The following is a 12,676-nucleotide window of genomic DNA, read 5'->3' on the forward strand; positions in this document are numbered from 1 at the left end:
CCAGAGAGGGCTTGAGAGTCTCCTTTAGGGTATACAAGGAGACGACAGTCGTATCCTCCCACCTCAAAGTAACGGCTCCATAGTGCCCTAGCCTTCACTTTGGGGAAATTGACGACCGTCCATCGACAAACCGCAGAATGATCTCCACGACGCTCGACGGAGACCGATTCCTGGCCGCCCCCTTCGCGGGACCCAGAGGTTTCTTTTGCAGCCGATATCAATAGACAAGCCGTTTTCTCTGATGCCGTCGATGATGATGTTGTCGTCGGAACCGCCAACGGTTGATGTGGTGGGTCGGAAAACACTGTAGTGGACGACGATGAAGCTGCTTCGGATTGGCTAGACTTCATCGGAGACGAAAGAATACAGATATGCGATTAAGGAGTCCAGTAGCTTCACTAAGAATGGTAGTGATGCCAAACTCCGTCTTCAATATCGATTTTTTGTGCCCCATTTTTGTTTCGAAAAACGAGCAAAACAAGTAAAACTTGTTTCGTCATTCATGTTTCTTGAAGCATAAATTGTTATAAATTTCAATTTATGTTTCAAGAAACAAGTGGAACGGAACACTTTTACCAAATGGTATTTATGCCGTTTCTTTGTTTCTGAGAACAAGAAAACATAGAAACACGTTTCTGGTTACGTTATCAAATGGGCCCTATATGTGATATAGTGGGAAGGCTAGCATTCTATGCTACTATAATCAGATATGGATGGAAAGAAATCATAGAAAATGGACCTCCAACTCTCGCCCTCTTGAAAAGATTTGGGGTTCCATCTCCTTTTTTATGTTAAGGCAAAAATTTCTCGGAATTCTTCCCCTCGTAATCCCTCCCCTAGAAATTGTCATATTGTAAACTCCTAGGAGCTCCCCAGCTCCACCATCAGGAGTAGTACCTCCCCCTGAGATAGTTATGTTTCTCTCTCCCTCCCCTTTCTAGGGGCTGTAATTTTATTTTTTTTCTCCTTTTCGCTTGGTAATGAATTGTTTATTCACCCAAAAAAAAATGTTAGTTCTTGCGTATGTATTTCTGTACTCTTTTTTTTTTTGCCTACTCTATTTAAACTTTTTGCTTATGCTTGTACTCTTCTTTTGCATCCATTATTTTGGATCAATATATAATTGTTCATCAAAATTTTGAGATGTTATTTGTACAATTTTGAAGCTAAAATGAACATTATAATAAAACTAACGCTAGATGGAACCTTTGTTTCCTTCAATTGAAATATATCAAAGAATATCAATGAACCACAAAGATACAAATGTGCTAGACAGACATCCACAAGATCACTTACAATAGCCAAAAGAAAATCCAGAGTGCATCTCTACACCATATGCCAGCCTCTTTCAGGAATGATAAAGATATATGCAAAGCACAAACACTTGGAAAAAAAAAAAAGTTGAGTTATGCATAACCTCACAATAAACTCACCCATCTCTTCATGGTGCTCCATAACATGACGAGAAAGTCGTTCTGCTATCCTATCTAGCTGTGCTAACCTGAGAGTGGCCTGTAAAGAGAAAAGCAAATTCATATTGTAATATGAATAGAATGAAGCTTTCCCAGAAAGTGTTGAATGAGCCATCGTTAGAAAAAAATAAGCGCCTATTATACAGTAAGGTTGATTCGACACTTAAAAAGCAAAATGTCTGTCCGAAGAGATACCTTTAGTAAATCATATAATTAGATATTCAACGTGAAATTACCTACTCTGCACATTATATATCATACATTCATACGAAATTCCCCAGAAACTAATGATCCCAAATGTATAAAAAACAAAGTTACTGCAAGTATGTAATAGGTTCACACAGCCTCAACCTAAAGATAAACAGAATATCACTTTTTTCTTCCAAGCTAAGCCAAATGTTTAGTAGATTATAAGGCCTTATACTATACAAGCCCCAAAACCTGAGTATATACCAACAGAAAGATTTCCACTCTTCTGATAACAGAAGCAGGAAGACCAGAAAACCTCATAAAGGAAACCCAAAGAACCATTTTTCCTTGGTCTAAAGGCCACCAATGAGTAAGGTTCCAAATTTCTGTTTTGACCAGGTTTTCGACCCTGATTGAAATATAAAAATAAAAATAAAAAGTCAGGATCTGCAAAATAGGCTCGAGATTGGTCCATTTTGCAGCTCAACTGGTGGCCAAATGAGAGATCTTGCCCTGAGACTTCTTGTAGTGCCTATGTAAGCATGTTTGTACATATCATAGTTTTTAAGGCGGTAAGGCGACAGAGGCGTTTGAGGGTCTTTCAGAGCGCCTTAGCGATAAGGCGGGCATAAAGCGTCGCCTTATCGACTAAAGCGTTCATGTGTAATTTTTTTATAAAACCAATTTATTTGCTCAAATCCTAGTTGAATCCTATTACTCATATGTTAAATAAATATTAAAGGTTCATATTCATACCAATGAAAACAAATCAATAAAGTGAATAAACTAAGTTCATCTTCATCAATCATCGATCATCAATCATTAATCATCATAACATATTAACATATAATATAAATACATAATTATGAAACAAAATTATAAATATAAAGAAAAGAAGACATAAAAAATACAAGTATTTATTATACTTACCTCTATGATGCCAAAACTAGTGCCTAAGTCCTAAGGTCATCCAGTATATTTCTACTCCCGTCAAAGAAGAATGAAGCTCACCGCTGCCGGAGCAAAATGGTGGCCTGGATCAATGGTTCTTCCTTGTTCCTTGATTCCTTCTCAAAGCCCTTTCTTAAAACCCTTGACAAAATCCAAACCCTATTTGTGAATCGTGTTTTTCTTTTGTTTGTTTTGGTTATTTTTTATAGAGTAAAGTTGATCCCATACATCTCAAGTGTTAACAAAACCATACACCTACCAATAAAAAATCTATATTTGGAATCTTCATCAAGTAATTTTAAAATGTGTTTAAAAAAAAAAAAAACAAAAACCCATAAGGTCTCACTTCACATAAGGCGGAGCACTGCCTTACCATCTCTAGGCCGCATCAACACCAAGGCGCTGTTAAGGCGACCGCATCAGCGCCTTAAAAACTATGGTACATATTTAAATCATTATTGGAAGGAGGAAAAAAAAAAAACAAAAATACCTCAAATTTATAGCTTGGCTTCAAATCCTAGGTCACATGTGAACGCGGTAGCCTACTGTATGTCTATATCTCTTCCCTTATATAACCTATTCTACACATAACTAAGTCCTATAACACACAACATTCAATAAATAATTGAATTATGCAATAGGATTTAGGAACGGAAAAAAACCATAAAATTGGAAAACAGTAAAATAATTTTGACCATTTCGAGCGAAATTTCAAACTATTCCAATAAGTTCGGCATACCTCATTCTCTTCAACCATAGGCAGGTTCCGCACAATTCTCAAAACATCAGATATCTTTCAGTATACAATGGAATTAAAACAGCAACAAGGTATCAAGAATTTATACAGTTGGTTTCGGAAAGTGACAACGAAAGCCTACAAGAAGCTTCTTACATGCACATGGTTCAAATTTTTGTTCTTTTCTAATAAAAAATCAGATTGTACAAAATGAAAAAGAGAGCAGAATGGTACATAGAATATTACAAATATGACAAATGGGACAGGATGTCTTTTCACAACAACAACAATAATAATATCACGAGGAGAACTATGCATGATTCACAAGGCGTCGCCTAGGTGTCTAGGCGCCCTTTGCTGGAAGGGCTCCTTGGTCACCTAGTCATTGCCCATGGTCCAAGGTTTCGACGAAATTTCGCAAAACCAACCGAAATATTTCGGTCTTGGAAGCTGTCAAAAAAAAAAAAAAAACACCCTGTGATACTAAAGAATTGCAAAATGTTTCGACCAAAATTTCACAGTTTCGGTCGACCATGATTTGAGTTTCGGTATTGTTTTGCTAGTTTCGACTCCAAAGGGAAACTCCCTAGAAAACCTCACTTTTTGTGATTTTTCGCCAAATCACTCCCATATCTTTGTAATGAAACATGAATAACATTTGATAATTATGAAATGGTTTCCAATTTTATGCTTATTCATTCCTAAAGCATATTTTAGTTGTTACAATAAAATTATGTGGTCTAATACTAAATTTTTTGTATGCAGCATCATAAAGTGTACCGCATACACTACCTGCCATTTTGTACGTCTGTTTTTACAAGGTTCCACTATGTTTAAAGGGCCCAACATACGGTTTTCTAGAAATTTGAAACCATCAATCGAAACCAGTAACCGAAACCTTCTATGTTTTGATCGAAATTTTGCAGTACCGTGAAATATTTTGGTTTCAAGCCTAGTCGAAACCAAGCTCAAAACCAAAACTTTGAACCTTGGCACCACTTGTGCGGCCTTGTTGGTGTCATCTTGACGTCCAATGCCTTGGGCCGTCTAGACGCTGTGACAACTATGGAACTATGTTGATTATTTGACTCTCCTGTGGTAACCCCTCATCCCCACCCCCCTACCCTACATCTTTTCTTCTCTTCATTCCAAGTGCAGTTTATTTCATTACACACTCAAGTGGGTGCTGGCCAAAGTTAAGGGTCAACTTTCCACAATACATGAGCTGTTAAAAAAAAAGTATAGGAATATAACGGAAGCCTTTTCTGGTTATAATCAGCTCCTCCAATGACCGGGAGGTTCTTTCCAGCGGAAAAACACTCTTTTCCGGTACAGCTGGTGGCTTATCTGATTGAGGCCTTGGGAAAGATTTTTGTACATGGAGTTAGCCCCTTTTCAACAAATATAAATCTTACAACTATTTACCAATAAACCACAACTCAATTCAGTTAACAACAAAGAAGATTTAAAAAGGTGGGAATTTTGCAAGTTTAAGAAATAGAGAAAATATCATTTCCATTAAACATTTTCATGCCCTTTAGCAACAAGGGAAAAGAAACCCTGGCCAGGAAGAGAATAAGTTGGAGTGCTACCTTTTCCTCAAAATAGGTCAGACCATCACCTTCTGATGGAATATGCTCCAGAACATGCTTCACTGGATCAAAATCCTGCACACAATCAAGGAATTACAACAGCTTTCCACAGAATGTCTTTAGGACAATTGCTTCAGAAGAAATATTTAACACAAGTTCTAAAATTAAGGCAACATCAAACTTCTTTATTTTGGAAGGCCATATCTATTAATAACAATAGCTTTCCATAAATGCTTCACACTAACTCTAATGCAAAGGGAACATCCTATTACAACTTCTTTCAAAATAAATTCTAGGTAGGTTACCTAGACTTTACTCAAACCCTTCTTTTTTCTGTCAGCAACAGAAAGATCAACTATTAAATAAAAAGAAATATAAAAAACAATGGAAGAGAAATAAGAGGAAAGAAGAGTGATATAACTCAACCCCCACCACGGCTTCAATATCGATATTGGATTGGCTGGATTAGCCGATCTGGATTGGGATATGACGAGGACAATTCAGTCAATCCAATATCAATACTTATACAGATCAAATCATTTGTTCATTCTCATGTTATGTGTGGAAGCTATAATTGTAAACCACGATCGAATCTATGGAAGCATTGGTTTATGCATTCCTCTTAGTCTCAACTCTAGGGATAATTTTGTTGCTATCTTTTTTCAAGAACTGCCTAAAGTTCCGACTGAAAAGATTTTCAATAGCCTATGGTTGTTGATCAACCACTGGACCGCATTAGGAGCAACAAAAGTCCCAACATCTGGTCCTAGAATGTCACAAATTTACACATCCCCTTCCGTGCAAAGAGTTAAACCTTATTGCCTGTGATGGGAATGATGCAGGAGAGCCTAGGCTGTGGACTTTTACGGCTATACTGCTAAATAGTGCTGAGATGGTGGAGAGGGATAAAGGCTGATAATGGTTTGAAATTAGGATATAGTGTGAATGGTGATAATAAAATTTAAAACGAAAAATTACTGAAAGCTAAGGAATGGGATTGTAGGGTTGCAATTTTGAGAACACATGATAAGAAACGCTATTAGAATCAAATAAATGGCAGAAGAAGAAATTCACATTGAAAGGAAAAAAAAACAAGAATAAGGTTAAGAAAGATAATGAAGAGATAATGATGGAGGAGCATCCTCTCCATCTTGAGAAGAAGTTGCACCTCTTCATAGAAGTCCTCTTCTAGTTCCTCAACTATTTCACCACGAGGCCTGCTCCCATAAATGGAAACCAATTCTTCAGAACTTGACGGAAGACTAAGTCTTTGGTGGGGAGGGAGTCCTGCTAAAGCTCGAGCAACAGCAGCTGCTGCCGCAGCACGTGCAGGAACCTGCAAAAAGGGAACAACAATATATTCAGATCTCAGGCCTCCTACCTAACTAATCTAAGTTTCATCTCAATTTCAAGTGTAACAATCAGTAAGCAAGCACGAATCAATAACTATTTTCACGTAAAAGTTCAAATAAAGAAAGAACAAAACTGAGGCATGGGTTTTGATATACCCTCTGACTACCAGCTCTAGTAATGACAGATAATTCTATGTAGTGTCACAAATAAATTACAAGAATAATATATCCCACCATCATGCCGCCCACCTCCCATTGTGTAAAGGTGTCTTGTGGGATGGAAGGTGCATTTTCCAGCAATGTCTATGCAATAAAAAAAAAAATCTCATTTTCTTTTCATTGCTAGAAGTTAATTTAATAAGAGCAAACAAAATCTATACAAACGCAAGGAGAAATCTCCCCCCTCCCCAAGTAACATGATGATGTTCAGACAAAAATGACTGCCAGAAGGAAACAAAAAGATTATCCCCTTCTCTTTCATATGTCCTTAACAGGGTCCCGTCAAGAAAAAGATCTCTTGAGTCTTGACCAATGTTTTTAAAACTGGATTTGATGTAGGACTTTTCAGGCAAAAAGGTCGATGATCCAGCCGCCTGAGTGTCTGACCATCAAGTATATGAAAAGATATTAAATTTTCAAGATTATTTGTTGCATCTATGTCTGGCGTAGTGGCAATATTTCTCTTTTGTGCATTCTGGTATATTTGTCATTTCTGTGTCTAGCATAGTGGCAACATTTGTTTTAAAGATATCAAATATGACAAGATTATTTGTTGCATCTATGTCTGGCGTAGTGGCAATATTTCTCTTTTGTGCATTCTGGTATATTTGTCATATCTGTGTCTAGCATAGTGGCAACATTTGTTTTAAAGATATTAAATATGTCAAGATTATTTGTTGCATCTATGGCTGGCGTGGTGGCAATATTTCTCTTTTGTGCATTCTGGTATATTTGTCATATCTGTGTCTATCATAGTGGCAACATTTGTCCTAGGTTCAAATTATCTTATGAGCGAGCTTTGCCAATGGATTGCTTAGTATTTCATACGTTTTGTAAATACTAAAATGGCATACAGTTATAGAGCAACAATTATCAAACACTGTGGTTAGGAGCTGACTTAGTTATGCAAAAGATGGTTCAAGTCACACGCACTTCACTTTTTGTTGAAAATCTTGCAACTGGTTTGTTAACTGTTCAACCATCAAAACCATCCGGTTCAAACAATTCAAAGGGTCTGATCGTTCAGACAGGATCGTATGCTGACAAATCAACAGTTTCTGAGCACCCTTCGCTCAGCCAAGTGGAATGGACTGCATTCTATAAAAGGTCAATGGTCCGGACTTGAAAATCAGATGAGGATTCATAGATGATTCCTAGGCTGCTTAAGCTTCAAGCTAAATTCAAGAACCAAGGGATCTAAGCAGAATCTAATAATCAAAGTCGATAAACAGTTCAAATGTTCAATAATAATGTTAACTGATCTCACCAACCGGATTTGAAAGATAGAATTCGGTTTCGGCAGGTATATAAGCAGAACACAAATCCTAAAGAAGAGAAAAGAAATTAAAAATAACCAGGAAGGAACTACTAGAATTGAAAGGAGAATAAGAAGGATAAATAAAAGCAATAAAGGAAAGAGAACACCTGATGAACTAGAAGAAGAAGGGAAAACACAATCGGCCAGTCTGGAAAACCAGTCCCATGTGCTCAGCTCAACAGCTAAAAACTCTTAAGAAAACTCAATATTCTCGACTCAAATCATGCTTAGTTGATGGGAGGTATTGTTAGACATATAAAGCCTCTCAAATCAGAACTCTATATTAGCTATTAAGTATCCTAATATAAGTTAAACTCTAAACTTAAGACACCAATCTCGTGTACCGACATCACCCCACACTTTGTGCGTTTAAATTCAGGCCATTACAAAATTACCACATAAACAAGTAACCCAAGACCTATAAACTCATCGACAGTCCAAAATAAGGTCTTCCAAGGCCCAATCGGGCAGTCATGACTGCATCACCAAATTCCAGCAACTAGCTTCCAAAGTGCATATGGAAGCTGGAGCATTCAGATTGAATTACATTACACCTAAACTTAGTTTGACTTCTATTATATCAAAAAATTACTCCTCCTTTACGATAAAAAAAAATGCGGTGAATAGGATGGAATCTCAGGCAAATATGCAACTTTTCCTTCAGGAATTATAAGTGAGGAGATTTGATGGCATTATCTCTAAGCATATTCACTGAAAACTAGTTGATAAAGCGATATGGACACTGAAAAATACTTAAATATGTTTTTTTTTTTTTGGGGGGGTTTTAATGAATGGAGCAAAGTTCAAATCAATATACAATAAATTATGTTTATATGTAAATTAAACATGATTTACCTTGATGGATAGCTAGTTAAATCTTGATATAGGTGAAAGGCTGGAAAGACTACGCAATGCTGACAAATGCCTCCTTTTTTTTTTTTTTTTTGGGGGGGGGGGGGGTGGTGTTAAGTTTGGGCAGAGTCCTATGCATTATTTTCACAATTAGATATTTCTCTCTATTAGTAGATACTCAACTTTCTTGATGGATAACTTCATTGCCATTTCTACACTCGACTATGGAATTTAAACTAATTACAGTGATGCAGCGCATTAATTCTGCTACCCTCCCCCCTCCCAGTGGTATAGGTGAGATATAGGCGTTAGGCGTAAAAGATCACGGAACATTGACAAATAGTTTGTGGGTTTAATGTTAGCTCATAGAAAGTACGAACTAGGTTGGAATTTGAGTTTCAATCGGGACTGAACGCTTAGCAAAGAAAAACAATTTAGTAATCAATCACATGGAAATCTATACTTGCTAATAGCAGTTCTCCTCGTGGGCTAAGGAACAAACGTTGAATATGTTAAACAAAAACGACTCGATTATCTATCTGGGAGCACTACCATCCGTAAGCTCACTGGCACAATTGAATACCTTGGTAAGGCCAGTCAACCGCGAAAGCACATTGTACATCAAATACCGAGTAAATTGTCAGATTTCTCAGCATATGTACTTCAGTTTCCAATAATTTCTATTCAAGCAAACAATAACCGAAATTCCGTGCAAGGTTTGGAGCAGAGAATTCCGAATTAAATAGGGGTGGTGGGGGAAGGAAAAAAGAAATACCTCAGGTCGATCAGAAGGAGAAGGGAGAAGGCCCAGAGATCTGGCGGATCGGACTGAGCTGAGAATCTTCTCTCCAACTTTGGAGAAATCCATCCCTCCTCCTTGAACAAACAGGAAAGAAAGGAAGAACAACACCCCAGGGCTTTCAAAGCCCCCGATTAAACGGCCATCCAAGGCGAATGGATTCTCCACTGAGCTTCGGAACGAGGGCGAGTTGGGCTGCATTTCAACTCCCACCTCTAACATCAATCATCGAAACAACAAACTCCATGTGAACAATCGATGATGAACGCATGCATTCCAGTCAAAGTCGTCTCAGAAACGCGAGATAACAACTGTGACGACTGTCGATGTCTCGATGAGATTGAGAGGACTCCTCCAAATTTTCCCCTTTCTCCTGACCTGGGTTTCCTAATTGATTTCCCGTTTTGGTTTCAGTTTTGGGTCTCCCGCAGAGGTGAGTGTGATACTGAGATCTGTTCGGTACCGTTGGTTTTTCTTTTTATTTTTTATTTATTTCTTCTTCTTTTTTTCAATAATGACAGGAAAATTGGAACACAGATAGAAATTAGAAAGACGCCTTGCGCAGTCACGCAGCACGCTTGGTTTAATACTTTATACTGAGGTGTGTTCGGTCGGTTCAGTCCTAATTCGGCCGTTGCATTTATAACAAAGTTTCTTGGGGTTTTCTGCCGTTGGTCACACAGTAACACTTCAGTACCCTTTCTCTTTCTCCAAAATACACAAAACATATTAAATGCCTGACTATAGAAATGCCGACTAGCCTTTTTCCCACTAATAGTAATAGGGTTCTAGTTCACGGTATTGGTGATCGATAGCGTATCATTTGAAATTCAAAAAACGCCATTTTTTTACCATTTTAATTATAAATATCAGATCGAACAGAAATCATTGGAAGGGCGAGTGGTAGAATCACGCACGTATTACAATCTTATTTTTATTTTCTTTTAATATTAATCATCTATTTAATATTAGATTAATCTAAACCATTTATTAGTTTTTTAAATTGTAATTGATTCCTAATTTTTAGGGCGGAGAGATGACGGACATGGTTACTTAACTTGTCTAATATTTTTTTTTATATAAATGAAAAAATAAAAATCCAATAAAAGCGGATTCCTTCGATGGAAAATCTCAATTCTCTCTCTCTCTCTCTCTCTCTCTCTCAAAATAAGATGAGGTAAGAAAAAAATCAACATAACTATTTTCTGGCACTGAACATATGAGAAACTTTGACACACATATCCAAATACCATGCTTACATATTATTCATCATATATGGGATTTGGACAGTAAAGCTTGCATGTATGGCAAAGGACAATTTTGAAATTATAAAATAAACAAAGCTCTTGAATATTTAGGATTTTATTATTACTTACTGGGTAAATATTACTATCTTATGATAATTTACAATGGATGCAAATCTTCAGTGAGATTGGTAAACAAAACTTCAACTAAACTAGAGAGCACTGAAAAATGAAGAAGAAATAAGGAACAGCCTTGAATAAGAGGCACGGAGAGAGAGAGGATCGAGATTTATAAGCATAATCAAAGGAGGAGTCCGCTTATATTGGGATTTTTATTATTTATTTATTTAAATATTAATAATATTAAACAGAGTTGTAACTGTTTACAACTCTATTAGCAGAATTAACATATTTAACACGTGTCAATCATATCACGTACGTGAACATTCACCAGGCTCCAAAGTTCCGCATTCCTATTTTTCTGCATATACACGACCATTTTACCTTATTTTGGAATGTAAATAATTCAAAAAACACCACTTTTTTTAACCGTTTTAATTATACCTACCAGTTATCAATCTTTTTTTTTCGTAACAGCTATCAGTTATTAGTCATTACCAATCTTGATTGAAGTGTTCAAGATCTTTGATCACACACTTTAAGTTTGTTAAATAGAACATATAATTATGTCATATAAAAGGATGATGTGATAATTCTAAACAATAAACATCTAGATTTATATATCCACCAAATTGTAACTCCCACTCAACTATCTGTGGTCGGGAGACCCAACCAAACAACTGCTCAATTAATTAAAAAGCAAACAAAAAATAAAAACGTATTTGATATAATCAGAATTACAACAATAAAGTCTTATCTCAATTTAAAGTAATCTCTATTATAAAACTAAATTAAAAAAAAATAGTAATTATTTATTTATTTTTTATAATAGGATCCCTAGCCCTATCAATTTCCTTTGCAAATCCAAGTAATTTGATTGAAATAAGAAGTGTGAATCATATAAGACATTTAGTGACAATTTAAAATAGTTACACAATCGATGTCAATAATGACGATACAAGTTATTGTGCTCCTTTTTGTTTTCATTTCACTTTCTCTTATTTATATACAACGAATTATATGCACGTAAAATTATTATTTTACCATTCTATTAAATTTGGGGAAAAGATCTTTTTTTTTTTTTTTGGTAATGAAAAAAGAATGCTCCATGGTGGTGATCATAGCCCCCATAAGACAAGGAGCGGTTCCACAGAACCAATGGGCGATAGTGAACATGCCAAGACTCGAACTCACAACCAGCCGACTCGAGCGATGATGAATTGAAGACATTTTCACTGCTAGGCTACCAACCCCATTGGTAATTTGGGGAAAAGATCTCACTTCCTCTAACATTCTCAATTTCTAATCATGCAGGACTCGCACCAATATCTTTTTTTCCACTATAACCATGTGGAGCTATCACGATGTAGCATGGGAAACCCTTTCTCATTAAATTTTCATCTCTCATTACACCCCTATTTTCTATGACAATTGATCCACCAATTTCCCACAATAGTGACTACTAGGGTCTGTGGGTACTGGGAATGTGCTTGTGGAGCTAGGTAGATATAGATGGGGATGTGCCCTTCATGGAGGAAAATGATATTTGGTACTGATACTTCCATGTACCCCCCCCCCTCCTTATAACCCAGCATGAATACCATTGTAAGTGAAATTGACGATGTCCAAACAATCTACATCTGCTAAAAATGGCACAAATATGACTTGTTGCTCCAATCGAACCACAAAAGGATACCGGTTTCCGATAAGAAACCCCTTCGGGTGCATTACTGATTACCCACATCAAGGAACAAACAAAGCCAAGTGAACTTGGGGTCAACCTGATGGAAACGCCCAGTGGCCATGGTAACATCACAAAAGGTCAATTGATA

At 36.7% G+C, this 12,676-nt stretch overlaps 1 protein-coding gene across 1 annotated transcript; it reads right to left on the reverse strand.

Moving 5' to 3' along the window:
* Positions 1 to 1,311: 1,311 nt before the first annotated feature.
* Positions 1,312 to 10,092, reverse strand: LOC122087436. Its single transcript, XM_042656575.1, has 4 exons — positions 9,457 to 10,092; positions 6,109 to 6,276; positions 4,941 to 5,015; positions 1,312 to 1,512 (listed from the first exon to the last, which is right to left on the reverse strand). The coding sequence occupies exons 1-4, from the start codon at positions 9,700 to 9,702 to the stop codon at positions 1,327 to 1,329; spliced, it is 675 nt and encodes a 224-aa protein (XP_042512509.1). The 5' UTR covers positions 9,703 to 10,092; the 3' UTR covers positions 1,312 to 1,326.
* Between the last annotated feature and the right edge of the window lie 2,584 nt (positions 10,093 to 12,676).

This window comes from Macadamia integrifolia, chromosome 8, assembly GCF_013358625.1.
Source record: "Macadamia integrifolia cultivar HAES 741 chromosome 8, SCU_Mint_v3, whole genome shotgun sequence".
Taxonomy (NCBI): Eukaryota; Viridiplantae; Streptophyta; class Magnoliopsida; order Proteales; family Proteaceae; genus Macadamia; species Macadamia integrifolia.

What these genes read in the sequence shown, in the direction of transcription:
- LOC122087436 (XM_042656575.1), bottom strand. Translation starts at nt 9,702, where the DNA reads ATGTTAGAGGTGGGAGTTGAAATGCAGCCCAACTCGCCCTCGTTCCGA. An exon ending in CTCCTTCTGATCGACCTGAG is followed by an intron (nt 6,277 to 9,456) that starts GTATTTCTTTTT and finishes CCCTTTTTGCAG; the next exon opens with GTTCCTGCACGTGCTGCGGC. An exon ending in AAGAGGACTTCTATGAAGAG is followed by an intron (nt 5,016 to 6,108) that starts GTGCAACTTCTT and finishes GATTGTGTGCAG; the next exon opens with GATTTTGATCCAGTGAAGCA.